Raw genomic sequence first — 20,748 nt, 5'->3', positions numbered from 1 at the left:
CATCTTCTAGGACCTCGTGAATATTTGGAAGTCTTGACTTCTATTCTTTAATTTTTATCTACTTCCGGCCTCTTCCGCAATTTTCCTTCGTAAAGTGTACAGTTCTCAAAAAGAGCTAAGGCCAATCCGGCGACTTACACTGTTATACTTAGGCATCAATTAACGAAATCAGTAGAAGTAAAAACAATGTCTTCTTCAGACGAACTTGCTTGCGTTTATGCAGCTTTGATTCTCGCAGACGATCAAGTAGCGATCACAGTAAGTAACCCCCTTTTCACATGTAGGTGTATATATTGGTTGAAGAGTTTCGGTGTTTCTAATGTTTTGCCCATTGTAAGGTACCGCAAGAAAGCAGAGCTTTTATAACAGAGTGTGGAAACTGAGGAAAAGCGATGTATAAAAGTCGATCATAGTATTCTATTTATGTGTCGACTGTCGAAAGCATTTGGTATGTAGAGGAAATTCAATCTACCCACATGGTATTTAACAATAAGTGTGCAACAATCTTTGATATTTTAATCAAAACATTAGTTTAAGTGACCATCTAGTGACTACTTGTAGAGAAACTTCTGTAAAACATATTGTGCATCTAGCCAGCTACCCAATGTATTGTTGCAATCTCCCATCATACTCAAGTGATTCAGGGCAGCTCTAAAATATTTCTGTTAATCATTGTATAACTGGTTCTTCATTGGACTTGACAAATGAAGCTTAGGATGAGGACCTTATTTGTGATTTTCATCACTTTCCATGAATCAGTAGCATACTAAAATGGGACCAGTCACATTTCCAATAATTTTTATGCTGGGTTCAAAGCAAAATGTATACAACCAAGTACTCTTAGAATGAAAGTACACAAGACTGAAAGGGGAATTACATGTCTAGAAGAAATGCAGTTTAATGATATTGTATGAATCCTGTAATTCCAGAATCCCTGAAGTAATTTTTTTTTTCCTCAGGGGGAGAAAATCAATACCATCTTGAAGGCTGCTGGAGTCTCAGTTGAACCATACTGGCCTTGTAAGTACATGTATAGATCATACTGAATTCAAGCCAGGGATTTTCCACTCACTTTTGGGAATGGGGCCCAGGCCCTTGGAATTGGGAATTTTACGACATTTTATCACTTATTGGGAAATTTTATTGTATGATGTTTTTCAAGAAATAAATACTTAAGATGAATAAAAATTGATCTTTACTTAGTTATTCAGAACTATGAATTGGAGAATTGATCATTATAATAAAGTTTTACCCAAGATTCTTCAAAATTTTGTTTATTTCATTCAAATTTCATTCAAATTTCCAAACCTAAACATGTATGTTTGTATTTTGTGAATTATGTTCAGGTAACCTTCTTGAGTTCTTGTTCTTTCAAAAATTGAATATAGGCAGTTCATTTTTGGGAAAAAGGGAGGAGTTTTGCAATTGAGAATGGGGTCCATATTCGGCCCTACACGGGGTAGTTTAAAATCTCTGCAAGCTCTGTCGAATCGTACTGGCCTTTTAAGTATAGATATGAATTCAAGCTATCTTGATGCATTAAAGTAGATATTTAATTCAAATGCAGATGAACCCTACTGGCCGTGTAGGTTGATAGGAATTTAAGCTCTTGAGCCATACTGGCATTGCAAGAATGTATGAACAAAACTGATATTTTATAAAAGATGATTGATTTATGAATTTCTGCATTACAGCCCTGTTTGCTAAGGCTTTGGATGGTGTCAATGTTAAGGAGATGATCTCCAACATTTCCAGTGGTGCCGGAGCTGCCCCTGCTGCCGCCCCAGCTGCTGCTGCTGCTGCCCCAGCTGATGACAAGAAAGGTAAAAATCTGTTTACTTCATGTATACCTTATATAGGTAGCTTAGAAAATTAATCATCTGTTTACTCTATTTACTTACCTTATACAGGTAGCTAAGTTAGGTAACAGTCATAGATCTGTTTAAGAAATTATACCCTGTTCTTTGAATTCACCTGGGTTTAAATTCTCCCACCTGTGTATAGGGCAGAGTGGTGAAAATAAAAGTGGGGATGATTTTTTTTTTTACATTTGTATAATGTATTACAGTAAAAGTATTCAGTATTACGAGGGAAAAATAATTTTAGTTGGTGCAGCTTCAATTTCACAACAGATCTTTAGGGAAAAAAATTATCAAATTGAAAATCAGTAAAAAAGACCGATAATAGTAAATTGAAATCAGTGGGGAAATGGATACTTCTGAAAGGAAACTTAATTAGCCGAGTTCAGTTTTAATCTGTGTGTGACAAGATATTGCCAGTATATTTAAATGGAGTTTGTGATTTCTATTTATAGCTCCCAAGAAGGAGGAGAAGAAAGAAGAATCAGAGTCTGATGAAGACATGGGATTTGGTGAGATTTACTTGTTTTATTGACCACTCACAAATAGATTCATATTAAAGCTGACATGAACTCTTAAAAAGGCATCATTTTTCATCTTTGTACGACTTACTACATTCCTGTGCGCCTTTGTCCGCCATATTTCTCTGATTCCGCCATATTTACTTGAAAATTTTTGGCCACCTGTACCTGTTATATAAAGCCTGGTACATTTGTTTCACTTGAGTGATTTTCTAGCCTGGCTGTCGACATGTACACATCTCCGATAGCATAGTTGTCATAAATCCATAAACTGACCAAATACATGTTTTAAAAGTTAAAATCCAACAAAAACTAGAACTATACTGAGAAGTAAATTATTTTAGAATGCATTTGCTGCAAATAAGAAAAAACAACGGAAAACAGCAAAAACCGTTTGGATATGCACGCATGCAGGTCGAGAATACGCATCGAACGCAGTGATAAAGACATTTACCTGAATACTGCTATCGTTACAGGGATGTGCACATGTCGAAAGAAATATCCTATTTTACTTTTATTGAAATATGCATCTCAGAAGTCATGTAATCCATTGCTAACTGAACAGTATAAAATTGTCACCACATAGCACTTGGACACACGTGGTCCATGACGATCAGTCTATTTGGTTAGGGGAAATTTCAAAGGTGGAAAACTTACTGGTATTTTGGTTGATTGAAAAAACGCAAATAATTTTTTTTTCAACTCTTGTCTGTATATGTAAATGAAAACAAAATTTATAAACATGGTTTAACTACATTAAATTTATTTTATAGCATGCAACAAAACGAATCATTTATCCTTTGACGAGATTCTCCCGTGAAAGGGGGGGGGGGGGGGGTAATAAAAAAAAATGCATAACGCTCTCTAAAAAGATCAGATTTCATTGCGATCAAACATTTTCATTTTAAATACTGTGTATTGGCTTTATTTTTTAAAATATAGACTTAATATAACTTGATTTAAACTTGTTTTATAATTTTATACACAATAAACGAGTTTGATTCTGTGGTACATGAATGATCAAAATAGAATTCATTGGCGGATCCAGAGGTGGGGTGGGGTTCCGGAGATTGGAACCCCCTTTATTTTTGTACACACATACACACACAGAGAGAGAATTTTTTTCTGTCATATAGAATATAGATATTTATACGTCTAATAATTTGAAGAAATATAAAAAATCTCTGTCCTTTCTGTTCGCTAGATCTGTAGATTTTCGCGGATTTGCTTCCCTCCGTGTATCTGCAATCATTTTTCGATCATTTATTTGAATCTCTTCACCATTTTACAACAGTATACAGAGACCACAAAAATATATAGGTGATTTTATACATAACAGTAGATCTATAAAGCATGCGTGAATAAGAAACTAAACAAAAAATTGTAGGTTGCTATAAATGTGAAGTATGGGAATTTAGGCCGGGGGCATATTTTATTTTTTTTTCTTTATAAACGAGCACAATTTTCTCAGAAAACAGTGTTTAATGTTATTCATAATGTGGGGGGGCTCAATTTTCTGAGGATAATCTTTTGCTGCAGTTGTAAACATAATATTTTGATTTGGAAGCTCCCGCCACATATTTTGTTGCCGGAAAATACGCAGATTCAAGCATTCAAAAGTAATGTATCAAACAGAAAAGTTACAGGAAGCCCCCCTCTATCCCCTACCAAAAAAAGGATTTTAGAGTGTGGTGCATAGTTTTTTTAGTTTTGTTTTGTTTTGTGTCCTTGTCAACTAATTTTGGAGGTCCCCCTTCAATATAATTTGAAGTGGCCGTGGTGTGATTCTATGCATGAGTGCCATGCGCAGATCTAGAGGGGGGTCAGGACCCCCCCCCCCCCCTGCGATTTGCAAGGTTTTTAAATTTATATACTAAAGGAAGAAAAAAGTTACCTTGAATCCCCTCGGAAAACGCAGACTACCAGGTAAACACGAATTTGTGTTAAATTGGTATGAAAAGTCTAAGGTTTGAAGAATTGGAAGTCATCGGCTAACGTTCCCATTCCTATGATGTAGATTTCATGTTTATTTCCCTTTCATTTTCGGCATTTAGGTTTATTTTTTTGTCAAAAGTAAAATTAGTATTTTAATTTTTGAACTGACAAGTTTCGACATCCCCGCCTGAAAAAAAATCCTTGATCTGTCCCAAGATCTGATAAATGGTACAGCACAAAGTGCATATGATTTTATATCTATTATTGCGCTTACGGATGGTTACAGGAGGAGAGAGAGAGAGAGAGAGAGAGTTCAATGAATAAAAGAGTAATTAAAACCTATCTGTATTCAACCAGGTTTCAAGCATCCCTACCCTAGTTTTTAAAAATATCTCCCAAATATTGCAACAGAAATTATTTTCATTTAAAAAAAAAAACTAGACTGTCAGACAGGGATACTGATTACTGAAATCTCGAAAGACTTCCTGTAATAATTATAAAACAGCCACATTCCGCAAAAATGTACATAATTTGTGGTCGGAGTGAGACAATAAAAAATCTCAAAAATGGATTAGGCAGAAATGTCTGTCTTCTTAAAATATTTAGGTAATGGTCATGTCAATTCTTTCTGCCCCCTCCCCCCCCCCCCCCCCCTAAATGTCAATCTAAACAGGGGATTTTTTTTTCCGCGTGTGTGTTAAAGAACGTACAGATGTACACATGAAATTATGTATACTGGCCATGGTTTAATGCTTTTAAGTCTTGAAGTAAATAATTACCGTATATCAAATTACTTGGCTTAGATTTGAGATTAGTACTAAAATAATCAGTTGTAATTGACAAATGAAAATTTTGTGATGCAAAACAACTGCAGACTATAAATAGAATGTTATTAGAACTAGATAGACAATTTTCAGTTATACCTTATAAAGCCGTTATAATTATACTTTAGCCCCCCCCCCCCTAGACTGTACGGAGTAGTAACAGTGTGTTTACTTTTGAGTTTTTATGGAGTTTATTTCTTTTTTTGTGATGCATATTTCAATAAATGGAATTCAGGGTGTATATCACTTGACTTGTGCACATCTTCGAACCGATGCAGTGATCTTATTACCAGGTATGGGTACTTTTACAGCGTTCGACGCGTTTTCTCGACATGCATCAACTGCATAAAACTTGCAAATCAAAGACGCTGGTTGTTTTGTTCCATTCAAATGATAATAATTTCAAAGTGTGTTTACGGGTTTTACTGCTTTTTATTTCAAGTTTATTCTGCATAAATTGGCGCCCTGTGAAAATACATTGTCTTGCAACTAAATCTTTCTTTCAAACTTGCATTTTCTTTCTTTTTATAATTATTACATTTGATTAAAATCAATAATTATTCAGAAATATGATTATTATGTTGTTTGTTGTGGTTTTGAAATGTCTTGATCAACCCATGTGTTCTCAAATGTTTTACCATCGGAGATGTGCACAAGTCGATAGCCAAGCCAAAAAATAATTCAAGTGTAACGAGGGCATTGGGGTATATATCGTTACAATAAGACAAGGTATCTGAAAGAAATATGGCGGAATACGGCTATAGTTGGTATGAAACAAGTCGTACATAGATGAAAAAGTTGCGTTTTTAAGAATTCATGTCAGCTTTAATTGATATACAAGCATTGTCACAATGGCTAGATTACGTTTGTACTGAACAGTGCTCTAGTGATAGTGCTGGGGTCACAAATTAGTGATCCTAGATTTATGTAGAAAAATGTAGACATCGTCAAGAACATGAAAACCGCAATTTGTAATTTTACTTCAAGAATTTAATATATACACGTGTATAGGAAAATGATTGAAATGTAGGACATAAGAGTAAGTTTAATAACATATTACCTGATTGATAAATCTTCCTGGTATTAATCAAATGTTAATTTTCTGTTTTATCTATTTCAGGTCTGTTCGACTAAAGCAAGACCAAGTTTTTATATGTGTAAAAACAAAAAATCCAAATTAAAAAAAAAAAGCAAACAGATATGTTTTTATTGGTATTCTAAAACAACAGAAGATAGCAGTATGGAGTGGTGTATTTCATTGTCAGTGAAGTGTTCCCTTATTGAATTCAGGTGTCCTTATGTAGGATACTGCCCAGTTTGTTCATCTGTTGTAGTGTCTAGGGACTCTAGACAACATCACAAGGCAGTTATTTTTTTGGACCCTTTCTGATTGTACCTATTTTGCAACAACTTGAGCATGTCATTGTGGAGTGTGCCTTCATCATGCAAGTGTCAGAAAAGGAAAGTTTGGCTTAGGATTTCATATTGGTCCAATTTATGTATAACTTGGTACACAATTTATAGGTACACAATGAACAAAGATGCATAATTTTGTCAATTTTCGATTTTAAAGATGTATTTATGTTTGCTAAAAATGATTTTTCTGAAATTCTTTCAAAACGTTTCTTTTCTTTCAGTTTAAAGTTCATTTTTATGTAATTTGGTACACAACATATATTTTCGTTCCTGTTGAACAGCGTTGTCATGGTAACAAAAATTTCTGTGAAAATTATTTTAAATACTATTTTTCCTACTGTTTTGTTCTAATACAGTGTATACCCGAGTATTAGAATAATTGGACTTCACTGAGACATAATTCCATTTAGGCAAAAAAAAATTAATTTCTTGGTTCTCAGGCCCTCCCTCATCTCTTCCAAGGGTGCCTCATTGACCCTTTTTATTGCTAAATCAATAAAATATAAATACCAAATCACCTCCCTCATCATTTTTTGAGGTTTTGTACAATGTAAAAAGCTGCCTCATCATGTTTTGGGGGCAATAAAAAAGAAAAAAAAAATGCCTCCCTCCCTCATCATATTTCTTGAAAAAAGGCCTGAGAACCAAGTAATTAATTTTGCATGGCCTTAGCGGTTTTTGATTATGTTGAAGGGCGTTGCCATGGTTAATGAACACAATTTCTGTGAAATTCTATCAAAACGCTACTCCTAGAGTTTGTCTTATTTCAATGTAACGTGTACTCTGAGGAACCTTTTTTGTGCCAGCACCGGTCTAATTCGACACGAGACCTCGGTTTTTACAGTCTTATCCGAAGGACCGGTCTCAGCGTCCTACGGTGGAATTCGAGCGACATAAGGGTCAACTCCTTGTACTGCGACTCTAGAGCAAACGCCAGCTCTACAATGCGGACTACCAACCGTGAATGCCAGTAAGTTATGTGATTTTTCATTGTTTTAATTTTTTATAAAAAGTAATTCATTCAACAGTCATAGTCGCCAGCGTGACGCAGTTCTTAAATTGCGAAGTAAGAAGTTGATCCTTACGTTGCGGGTTCGATTCATACCATTGCGGGACGTAGAGACCCATCCTTTGGACGAGATCATATAAACCGAAGTCCCGTTTCGCACTAAGTGCAGGAACGAAAAAGATCCTTCACTGATCAATGGCTTGAGTGTCAAGTTTAGGTCTAAATGACGCCCGCCACCGATAAGTGATGGCGTTTCAATATGAAGTTACACACTTCCACTGAATTAGTCTCCGACGAAAACGCCGCAGATCCCTTAATGCAAATAAAGTGTAATTTACAGAGCGCGATTTTGTGCGCATCATTGGGAAGAATTTCTTCACCTCCCAGCATTAGTCAGTCAAAGACCTTTCACTTCGTTTTAGCCACATTCCTTAACTTTCAGGGGATCTATAGTGTTATGGTCAAAGACTAATGCTTAAAGTCATAACGCTACAGTTCTGCAGCGAAGGTTAGCAATGGATTCTGTTCCTAGTTCAGACTCTTACACCTGGTAGTTATTTACAAAAAAAAATTTTGATTTCAAAGTTGCAGCTCATATTGCTTTAAAAAAATGGTGTTTTACTTCTTCAAGATTAATTCGACCCATCAACCGTTAATTATGTTCCCCAAACGGAGTTTGGGAACATATTGTTTTTACTCTGTTTCTTATTAAGGTCTTCCGTTTCAGACGGAAGACCTTATAGTGATTCTACTGTTTCTTTTTCTTTTTCTTTTTCCTATTATTATTTTTGTTCCCTTTTTAAAAGCACGATTTCTCAGAGATGACAGGACAGATTCTCATGAAATTTTCAGGGTTGATAGAGTGTAAAAATATCTTTCAGATGCAGTTTTCAGTTTTTCAAAATTCACTTCCGGTCGTCAGATATGTCCGATTTCCGCTTTTTTCAAAAAAGTTTTGTCTGAGTCATATCTCAGAAACGGTAAAAGATTAAGACACCAAACTTACACGAGTAATAGATCATGATTAGTAGGCATGTCCATTTGGGATAAGATTGTCCGCCGTCACTTCCGTTCGTCACAGGAAGTGATCAAAGGAATTGAAATTTTTAACTTTTCATTTATGAAACTTTTTTTGAATCACATTATAGCATCTTATTTGTAGTTTCGAAATATGTCAGTCCCACCGGAAACAAAAACGACAACTTCCGGTTATAAGAGAAAAACTGCATTTTTTCTGTATTTTTCTTTCCAATAAATAGTTTTTATAGATAAAGTATTTGTAATGATTTTTGGATATGTTATTTAAACTGCAAATGTCTACAGTAACGTCAAATATCTTTGTAAAATTCACTTCCGGTCGCGTGATTTCCTGTCCTCAAAATGAGAAATTATCATAGCTAGATCTCGTAAACGGAAAGAGATTAAGACACCAAACTTATACAAGTGGTAGATCTTGATTAGGAGGCAAAACCATTTGGAGTACGATCGTCCGCCGTCCCTTCCGGTCGTCAGAGGAAGTTATCAGAGAAATCGAAAAATTCAACTTTTCTTTATTGAAACTTTTTTTGCATTACATTATAGCATCTTATTTGTAGTTTCGAAATGTATCCGTCCCAACGGAAACAAAAATGACAACTTCCGGTTCAAGGAGAAAAACTACATAAATTGAGTATTTTTCTTTCCCATAAATTCTTTTAATAGATAAAGTATTTGTAATGATTTTTGGATATTTTATGCAGACTACACACGTCTACAGTAATGTATAATATCTCAGTAAAATTTACTTCCGGTCGCATGATTTCCTGTCCTCAATATCAGAAGTTATCATAGCTAGATCTCGTAAACAGTAAAAGATTAAGACACCAAACTTGTATGAGTAATATATCTTGATATGTAGGCAAAACTATTTGGGGTAAGATTGTCTGCCGTCACTTCCGGTCGTCACAGGAAGTGATCAAAGAAATTAAAAAAAAATCAACTTTTCTTTTTTGAAACTTGTTTTGCATCACATTATAGCATCTTATTTGAAGTTTCGAAATGTATCAGTCCCAACGGAAACAAAATGACAACTTCCGGTTAAAAGAGGAAAACTACATAATTTGAGTATCTTTCTTTCCCTTAAAATTTTTTTATAGTTATAGTATTTGTAGTGATTTTTAGATATGTTATTCAGACTGCAAATGTCTACAGTAATGTCTAATATCTCATTAAAATTCACTTCCGGTCGCGTGACTTCCTGTCCTCAAAATCAGAAGTTATCATAGCTAGATCTCGTAAACGGTAAGAGACTAAGACACCAAATTAATAGGGATGGTAGGCCTTGATGAGTTGATACATCTTTTGAGTTTAAGATTGTCCGCCGTCACTTCCGGTTGTCACAGGAAGTGATCAAATAAATCAAAATTTTAAATTTTTCTTAATGGAATTTTTCTTAGTGTTACCTTATAGCATCTTACTTGTAGTTTCGAGATATGTAGTCCCACTGGTAAGAAAAACGACGACTTTCAATTATGAGAGAAAAATTGCATAAATTGAGTATCGCACTATCCCATACATATCTTTGATAAGAAAGTATTTGATATGATTTTGGGACATTTTATTCAGACTGCAAATGTCTAGAGTAACCTCAAATATCTTCTTTTAAAATTTACTTTATTCAGGTCATGTGATTTCTTGTCCTCAAAATGAGACCTTTGACCCTTACTCAAAAAGTAATAAAGAAACATTCATTACCTTTATCTAGATTCAGCTTCAAGTGTTAATCTCAAGTTAATATCTCTCTTTCTCTCTCTCTCTCTTTTTGATGACCTTGACCTTTGACCTTGATAATGACCTTGACTTTTGACCCCCATTGACCCAAAGGTCACAATCAAGCTTAAGTTTGTGCAGGTATTAACAACTCTCATTTTAACAAATGCTTATTAAACCCCCCCCCCCCTCCCGTCCCTAGAAAAAAATCAATAGCAACATAGAAAAAACTTCTACCTCTGAAAAGACACCACAGATCGACATAAGATAAAGGATTTGAGTAGTAGACACCTTAAAGAAAGTGTCCTAAGAGTTTTAAGGTGAGTCTCTTGAGTTTAGTGAAATTCTACGGAATATCGGCAAAAACTGCATTTGTTTCTGTCTGAAATTTAAATTCTGATGGGCATAAAATAAATTAAAGCTTGCATTGGCTATTTCTTCATTTGTTGCTAATATCATTCGATTCTCCTGCTCTAATACGACATTTTAATACCAAGTATTCTAGCTTTCTTTGCTATGTGGAATTTATTTCAATTTTATTTAGATTTAATATTAATTGAATGAATCTTGATTTCATTTGAAATTTGATTTTTTTTTTTCTAGAATAACACAATCTTATAAGAAATAGCGGCTTTCAACATAGTAAAAAGCAATACACATTTGTTCCCTGTGTTTCACATCTAGAAATACCTATTTGGAATTTATTTATGCTACTTACAATGAATTTAATCCACACACATATTCCATACCTATTTCGGTCAGGATTATTAAAATCCGAACCCGATTCTCTGTTTTCCTTTTCTATAATTACAAACTGGCTTGCATCTCTCGCTCATGTTTCTCACATGCTCTTAAATAATTTATCGCCATTCATTTCAAACATAAAACAACTCAAATCGGATATTTTTCAAACATCTCTTTAATACATGTATAATGCACATATGATGCAGGTACACATGGGACATTTCACAACGTTTTCACTTACGCTTCCGTCTTGATGCGCAGATCAAATGCATGTTATTCATATTATTAGGTATATCATGATTTTAATCAGACCCTACCCCTTACATCTTAACTCGAAAACAATCTCATTCAAGCTGATATATGCACCTAGGAGCGTGTTACAATGTTTTGAAGGCGCTCTCTTTGCGTGATCAATGAAATCGTGGTTATCCCCGAGTCGACTCGTATAATCCAGGAAGTCTGTTTAGAGTATATTTATACCAACTACGAGCCCGATCTAAAATCCTTGTAGAGAAATGAAAATTTTGCTGTTTTATTTATTTTTTGGCTTTTTTCTACTTTCTTCAGCCCAAATGATATTGAAATGCTTAAAAAGATGGAAAGGCCGATAATTGTTCACTGAACAATTAGTCTACTAGTTTATGATATATCTGTCTTTTTTTAAATAGAAAAAAACATCCTGCATACAGATAAATAGAGGAGAACGGAAGACCTTATTTGTTGCTGTAGCAACAAGAGTTTCTAGTTATTATGTTCCCCAAACGGAGTTTGGGAACATATTGTTTTTACTCGGTTTCTTATTATTATTATTATTATTATTATTCTTTTTTTTCTTATTTGTTCTCCGGTACTTTTTTGTCCGCAAGTGTTCTCAGAAACTGTTCACCCAATTAAGTTAAAACCGTTTTAGGGTTAATAGGTGTGTAGTGTAGGTGTGCGGAACGAAGGTCATTTTGCGCGCATACGCCTGCACGTGCGTGCGCGTGAAATGAGTGAAATGACAGATATACTTAAAATAGCCATAACTTTTACATTTTTTAATGAAATGTTTTGAAACTCATTATATAAGGATATATTAATAGTGTTAATAATATGACACTGTCAAATTAGCACGAACTCACGCGCATGCACGTGAGCCATGCTACGATTGGCTGAAACAGAAATCTCAATATCTCTTTTGTTTGATGAAATGCTTTGAAATTTTGAACATTGTCATGAATTAGGATATTTTACAATATGATATGGAAAAAATGTCATGAAATCACGCGCATGCACGTGCGCTGCAATCTGATTGGCTGAAACTTTATATGGCTATATCTCCTTTGTTTTTTGACGAAATGCTTTGAAATTTAAAGCATAGTCATACATTAGGATATCCTACAATATGATATACCAAAAATTTCAAGAAATCACGCGCATGCATCTCTGCTGCAATCTGATTGGCGGAAACTTTAAATGGCTATATCTCCTTTGTTTTTTGACGAAATGCTTTGAAATTTAAAACGTAGACATGCATTTGGATATCCTACAATATGATTTAGAAAAAAATTCATGAAATCACGGGGATGCACGTGTGCTGCAATCTGATTGGCTGAAACTTGAAATGGCTATAATTCCCTTGGTTTTCAACCAAACAGGATGGGATTTAGAACATAGATAGATATAAGGGCCTCTTACAAGAACGTATGGTCATAATGCACGTGCACGCATGTGCGTGCATTTGGTACGAGTAAAATTAAAAATAAACTTGAATGAGTGATTTTTAATACTTTTGGACTAAATGCTTTAATTTAAAGTATATTTAAATATATAGAAAGTGTAGACAAGATGATATGATCATTACGCACGTGCATTCACATGTGCACGCGTGCAATGTTAAAATTTGAATATAATTGGTATCCTTCTGGGAAACGTTGTTAAAGCCATAAATGCACAGTTGTTGTCTTATTTGATAAGGTTTACAGGGAATATGGCACCAAAAGGGAGTTGGGGAGCGTTTGGGGAACATCTGTAACGGTTCCCGTTACAATTAGCACTAGTTATTATTATTTTTTTTCTTATTTGTTCTCCGGTACTTTTTTGTCCGCGAGTGTTCTCAGAAACTGTTCACCCAACTGAGCTAAAACCTTTTTAGGGTTAATAGGTGTGTAGTGTAGGTGTGCGGAACGAAGGTCATTTTGCGCGCATACGCCTGCACGTGCGTGCGCGTGAAATGAGTGAATTGACTGACATACTTAATATAGCTATACCTTTTACATTTTTTGATGAAATGCTTTGAAACTCATTACATAAAGATATATTAAAAGTGTTAATAATATGACACTGTCAAATTAGCATGAACTCACGCGCATGCACGTGCGCCTTCCTCTGATTGGCTGAAACAAAAATCTCAATATCTCTTTTGTTTTCCAACGAAATGTTTTGAAATTTTTAGCTCTACTGGTCAGAGACCAGAAGAGCTTATGCGATAGTAATGCGTCCGGCGTCCGTCCGTCTGTCTGTCTGTCTGTCTGTCCGTCTGTCTGTAAACAATTTTTCAAAACGCTACTCCTCCTACAGTTTTAGTCTGATTTCAATATAACTTGGCACACAAGTAGACTACACTAAGATACATAAAATAGTGCATCGGTTTTTGATTTCGATGAACGGTGTTGCCATGGTTACTAAAAATAGAATTTTTTGAGAAATTCCTTTAAAACGCTACTCCTTCTACAGTTTTGGTCTGATTTCAATATAACTTGGCACACAAGTAGACTACACTAAGATACATAGAATAGTGCATCGGTTTTTGATTTCGATGAACGGTGTTGCCATGGTTACTAAAAATAGAATTTTCTGTGAAATTCCTTTAAAACGCTACTCCTTCTACAGTTTTAGTCTCATTTCAATATCACTTGGCACACAAGTAGACTACACTAAGATGCATAAAATAGTGCATCGGTTTTTGATTTTGATGAGCGGTGTTGCCATGGTTACTAAGAATAGAATTTTCTGAGAAATTCCTTTAAAACGCTACTCCTTCTACAGTTTTAGTCTCATTTCAATATCACTTGGCACACAAGTAGACTACACTAAGATACATAAAATAGTGCATCGGTTTTTGATTTCAATGAACGGTGTTGCAATGGTTACTAAAATTAGAATTTTCTTTGAAATTCCTTTAAAACGCTACTCCTTCTACAGTTTTAGTCTCATTTCAATATCACTTGGCACACAAGTAGACTACACTAAGATACATAAAATAGTGCATCGGTTTTTGATTTCGATGAGCGGTGTTGCAATGGTTACTAAAAATAGAATTTTCTGAGAAATTCCTTTAAAACGCTACTCCTTCTACAGTTTTGGTCTGATTTCATTATCACTTGGCACACAAGTAAACTACACTTATTTACAGTGTAATAGTGCATCGGTTTTTGATTTCAATGAACGGTGTTGCCATGGTTACTAAAAGTAGAATTTTCTGTGGAATTCCTTTAAAATGCTACTCCTTCTACAGTTTTGGTCTGATTTCAATATAACTTATCACACAAGTACACTACACTAAGATACATAATTCTGTGCATCGGTTTTTGATCAGTACAAACCAGTAGAGCTACAGTCTCGACAGAGACTTCTGGTTTACATTGTCATGAATTAGGATATCCTACAACATAATATGGAAAAAAAATTCATGAAACCACGCGCATGCACGTGCGCTGCAATCTGATTGGCTGAAACTTTAAATGGCTACATCTCCTTTATTTTTTGACGAAATGCTTTGAAATTTATAACATAGTCATGCATTAGGATATCCTGCAATATGATATACAAAAAATTTCAAGAAACCACGCGCATGCACGTGCGCTGCAATCTGATTGGCTGAAACTTTAAATGGCTATATCTCCTTTATTTTTTGACGAAATGCTTTGAAATTTAAAACATAGTCATGCATTAGGATATCCTGCAATATGATATACAAATAATTTCAAGAAATCACTCGCATGCACGTGTGCTGCAATCTGATTGGCTGAAACTTTAAATGGACATATCTCCTTTGATTTTTGACGAAATGCTTTGAAATTTAAAACATAGTTATGCGTTACGATATTCTACAATATGATTAAGAAAAAATTCTTGAAATCACGTGGATGCACGTGTGCTGCAATCTGATTGGCTGAAACTTGAAATGGCTATAATTCCCTTGATTTTCAACCAAACAGGTTGAGATTTAGAACATAGATAGATATAAGGGCCTCCTACAAGAAGGTATGGTCATCATGCACGTGCACGCACGTGCGTGCATTTGGAACGAGTGAAATTGAAAATACACTTGAATGAGTGATTTTTAATACTTTTGGACTAAATGCTTTCATATAAAGTATATTTAAATATATAAAAAGTGTAGACAAGATTATATGATCATTATGCACGTGCATTCACATAGGCACGCGTGCAATGTTAAAATTTGAATATAATTGGTATCCTTTTGGGAAAAGGTTCTTAAAGTCAAAAATGCACAGATGTTGTCTTATTAAATAGGCTTACAGGGAATATGGCACCAAAAGGGAGTTGGGGAGCGTTTGGGGAACATCTGTAACGGTTCCCGTTACAATTAGCACTAGTTACTATTGCACCTGTCTCATGGTAATGACAGTGAATATTTCGAACACTTGTATACAGCTCAACTGGCAAAGTAGTTACAGTTGACATTCCATATCAAAAGAGGAAGAACTGAAAATGAGTTAAGAGTAAGCTTAGTTAATGAGTTCTCATATACCACTATGAAGGTACTTTACAGTACTGCAAACGATTGACATTTCCATTTCTTTTTTTAACATTGTCCGGTGTTCCATTCCGCGTTTTGATAGAGCGAACTGAGTTAAATTCCAATCATTGTCAAAGCAGAATTGAACACTTCCTTGTTAGAGATGCTTTTATAAGCAGGTAGGTTTATATACACATTGTACATTTTTTTTTCTTCTTGAATTTTGATTTATTAATATGTCATATCACCTACTTGACGTTATTCTTGATGTTGGTGACGTTTTTAACGTTTTATTCTACGGAAGTATATTGACGTAACGCTTCAAATAGTGCAACACTTTACTACTTTAGCATGACTGGTGCCCTATCGCTATCTTTTTGTACTTGAAATATGAGTACAAAAATACAAAACCATAAGGATGCTTCTGATTAAACAAATGAACAAGAAGGACACTCTTGATTTACTAGTATGTATGATAAATGCCAATTACTCCAACGCATCTTGAATGCTTTATTTTGTGCATTACGTTGAAGCAAAGCGAATGTAATTTAATGAAGTACTAGTTAAAAGATAAAGAAGTCCTGAACGAATTTTTGTTATGTGACATATGTAATGGAAAATTAGATTCATTTACACTTGGTCAGCTGTTGGTATCAGAATGGAGTGAAGATGGGTTCTCAGTATCGCACATGTAGTAACTACTCATAATATTTTCAAACAAATTTTATTTTAAATTCGCTCTAAGGAAATAAATTTTAATCAAGTGTTATCATCAATTTTATCCATTTCACTATTACACTGTGTTTGCCAAGTTTTAATGAAAAAAGGAGGAATGCATATGATATTTTATATCATGGGGTCTTTTATTAATTTTGAGCCAAAAGTTGAAATAAAATGCATGACAAATAATTTGTCACGTTCTATTTTTTTTTTATAATCAAATTTAGATCAATGAAAGGCAGTTGTTTTATCTCTAAAATTTATAAAATTCTATATGAAGTATGCCGATGAGATATTCCTAAAACAGTATCGGAATGAGGTCTGAATAACATCAAAAGATTTTTAAAATGTAAAATGAACCGAATGAATTGGTAAATGCTATCCGGGATCATGACAAATCACTCGGTTAATAATTTGGAGCATGACCCTTGAACTTGATATATAATTTCATATTAAATTCTTTAGGCCTATTGATTTACAGTATCACGTCATCACAACATTCTGTCATTACACTATTATGATATAACGTCATCTTGACATCACATCATCGTGTCATCACACCATCCTATCATCACACCATCCTGTCATCACACTATCCTATCATCACATCATACTGTCATAACACCGTCATGTCATTACACCATCCTGTTATCACACCATCCTGTCATCACACTATCCTGTCTTCACACCACTCCTAACATTACACGATCCTATCATCACACTATCCTGTCATCACATCATACTGTCATAACACCATAATGTCATCACATCATCCTGTCATTACACCATCCTGTCATCGCACCATCATGTCATTACACTATCTTATCATCATACCATCGTGTCATCACACTATCCTATCATCACACCCACCTGTTATCACACCATCCTATCATCACACTATCCTATCATCACGCCATCCTGTTATCACACCATCCTGTTATCACGCCATCCTGTCATCACACCACTCCTATCATTACACGATCCTGTCATCACACCATTGTGGCAACGCACTCTGAAAAAATTTTTTCAAAGTGCGTAAAAATTGGGACAAAATCAACGCACTTTGAAAAAATTTTTCAAAGTGCGTTAAATTTGGGACACACTCAACGCACTTTGAAAAATTTTTTCAAAGTGCGTTTAGAGTACAATTTGACACTCCTATCATTACACCATCATGTCATCAGACCACTCCTATCATTACACCATCGTGTCATCACACCACTCATATCATTACACCATCCTGTCATGACACCATCCTATCATCACATCATCCTGTCATCACACCATCATGTCATAACACCATCATGTCATAACACCATCCTGTCATCACACCATCATGTCATTACACCATCTTATCATAACACCATCCTGTTATCACACCTTTATATTATAACACCATCCTATCATCACGCCATCCTGTTATCACACTATCCTGTTGTCATGCCATCCTGTCATCACACCACTCCTAACATTACACGATCCTGTCATCACACCATCCTGTCATCACACTCTCACGTCTTCACATCATCCTGTCATCACACCATCCATCCTATCATCACACGATCCTGTCAACACACCATCCTGTCATAACACAATCATATCATCACGCCATCCTGTCATCACACCATCATGTCATTAAACCATTTTATCATCACACTATCCTGTCATCACACCTTTATGTCATCACACTATTATGTCATCACACCTTTATGTTATAACACCATCGTGTCATCACGCAATCCTGTTATCACACTATCCTGTTATCATGCTATCCTGTCATCAGAACACTCCTAACATTACACGATCCTGTCATCATATCATCCTGTCTTCACATCATCCTGTCATCACACCATCCTGTCATACCATCCTGTCATCACACCATCCTGTCATCACACCATCCTGTCATCACACCATCCTGTCATAACACAATCATATCATCACACTATCATATGATCATACGATTCCGTCATCACACCATCGTGTCATAACACCATCATGTCATCACACCACTCCTATCATTATACCATCTTATCATCACACCATCCTGTCATCATATCATCCTGTCATAACAACATCCTGTCATCACACCATCATGCCAATACACCATCTTATCATGACACGATCCTGTTATCACACCTTTATGTCAACACACCATTATGTCATCACACCATCATGTCATCACACCTTTATGTTATCACACCATCGTGCCATCATACCATCCTATCAACACACCATCCTGTTATCACAACATCCTGTTAATACGTCATCCTGTCACCACACCATCCTGTCATCACACTATCCAGTCTTCACATCATCCTGTCATCACACCATCCTGTCATCACACCATCCTGTCATAACACAATCCTATCATCACATTATCGTGTCATCATATCATCATGTCATCATACCATCCTGTGATCACACCTTTATGTCATCACACCATCCTGTCATAACACCATCCCGTTATCACACCACTCCTATCATTACACCATCGTGTCATCACACCATCCTGTCGTATACCATCATGTCATCCAACATCATATCATCACACCATCATGTCATCCCACATCATGTCATCACACCATCCGTCATAACACCATCTTATCATCACACAATCATGTCATCACACCATCATGTCATTACACCACTCCTATCATTACACCACTCCTACCATTACACCATCACATCTTGTCATCACACCATCCTGTCATAACACCATCCTGTCATCACACCATCAGGTCATTACACCATCTTATCCTGTCATCACACCTTTATGTCATCACACTATTATGTCATCACACCATCATGTCATAACACCATCCTGTCGTAACACCATCATGTCATCACACCACTCATATCATTACACCATCCTCTCATTACACCACTCCTATCATTACCCAATCGTGTCATTACAACATCGTGTCATCACACCATCATGTCATAACACCATCCTGTCATTACACCATTTTATCATCACACCATCCTGTCATCACATCTTCTAATGCAATTATTTTGTAAAACACGCTTTCATTGGCTATTGCACTGATGTTTGAAGCAGTGAAACGAGCATTAACGAGGCAGAAAGCTTTTCATTGTGACGTCATAATAGAGCGACGCAAAAACACAATGCCCCGTGACGTATTTTATGTAACAAAACTCAACAAAATAAGACGTAAACAACAAACAAAATGCATAGATTGCATTAGAATGGGAATAACTGATCTTCTAATTTGGTAATTGCGACCGTTAATGCTGATTTAATGGTCGCAAACATCCGTTTTACCGGCTCCGCTTACGCGTCGCCGTTAAAACTCAGTTTGCGACCGTTAAATCAGCATTAACGGTCGCAAATACCAAATTAAAAGATAGTTATTCCCTAATTTATGACATCACACCATCCAGTCATTACACCATCTTATCATCACACCATCCTGTCATCACATCTTTATGTCATCACACCATCCTGCCATTACACCATCTTATCATCATACCATCCTGTCATCACACCATCCTGTCATCACACCATCCTGTCATTACACCATCTTATCATCATACCATCCTGTCATCACACCATCCTGTCATTACACCATCTTATCATCATACCATCCTGTCATCACACCATCCTGTCAGTATAACGTCATCTTGACATCACATCATCCTGTCATCACACCATCCTATCATCACACCATCCTGTCATCACACTATCCTATCATCACATCATACTGTCATAACACCATCATGTCATTACACCATCCTGTTATCACACCATCCTGTCATCACACTATCCTGTCTTCACACCACTCCTAACATTACACGATCCTATCATCACACTATCCTGTCATCACATCATACTGTCATAACACCATCATGTCATCACACCATCCTGTCATCGCACCATCATGTCATTACCCCATCTTATCATCACACCATCGTGTCATCACACTATCCTATCATCACACCCACCTGTTATCACACCATCCTATCATCACGCCATCCTGTTATCACACCATCCTGTTATCACGCCATCCTGTCATCACACCACTCCTATCATTACACGATCCTGTCATCACACCATTGTGGCAACGCACTCTGAAAATTTTTTTTCAAAGTGCGTAAAAATTGGGACAAAATCAACGCACTTTGAAAAAAATTTTCAAAGTGCGTTAAATTTGGGACACACTCAACGCACTTTGAAAAATTTTTTCAAAGTGCGTTTAGAGTACAATTT

General features: G+C 35.7%; 2 protein-coding genes across 2 annotated transcripts; both read left to right on the top strand.

The window, feature by feature from the left end:
• The first annotated feature begins 53 nt into the window (after window positions 1-53).
• Window positions 54-6,334, top strand: LOC134250187 (large ribosomal subunit protein P1-like). The gene is made up of 5 exons (XM_062732538.1): window positions 54-258; window positions 960-1,020; window positions 1,695-1,823; window positions 2,315-2,371; window positions 6,260-6,334. Exons 1-5 carry the CDS (start codon window positions 187-189, stop codon window positions 6,271-6,273), a joined length of 333 nt encoding a protein of 110 aa, XP_062588522.1. The 5' UTR covers window positions 54-186; the 3' UTR covers window positions 6,274-6,334.
• A 12,278-nt stretch (window positions 6,335-18,612) lies between these two features.
• On the top strand, window positions 18,613-19,233 carry LOC134250169 (histidine-rich glycoprotein-like). The gene has a single exon (XM_062732518.1). The coding sequence runs from the start codon at window positions 18,613-18,615 to the stop codon at window positions 19,231-19,233; it is 621 nt and encodes a 206-aa protein (XP_062588502.1).
• The last annotated feature ends 1,515 nt before the right edge of the window (window positions 19,234-20,748 follow it).

Source organism: Saccostrea cucullata, unplaced genomic scaffold (genome assembly GCF_032062105.1).
Source record: "Saccostrea cucullata isolate Sc308-1 unplaced genomic scaffold, CSIRO_AGI_Scuc_v1 ctg44, whole genome shotgun sequence".
NCBI lineage: Eukaryota > Metazoa > Mollusca > Bivalvia > Ostreida > Ostreidae > Saccostrea > Saccostrea cuccullata.
The sequence above is the reverse complement of the archived record's forward strand: the minus strand, read 5'-3'. Positions and strand labels throughout refer to the sequence as shown.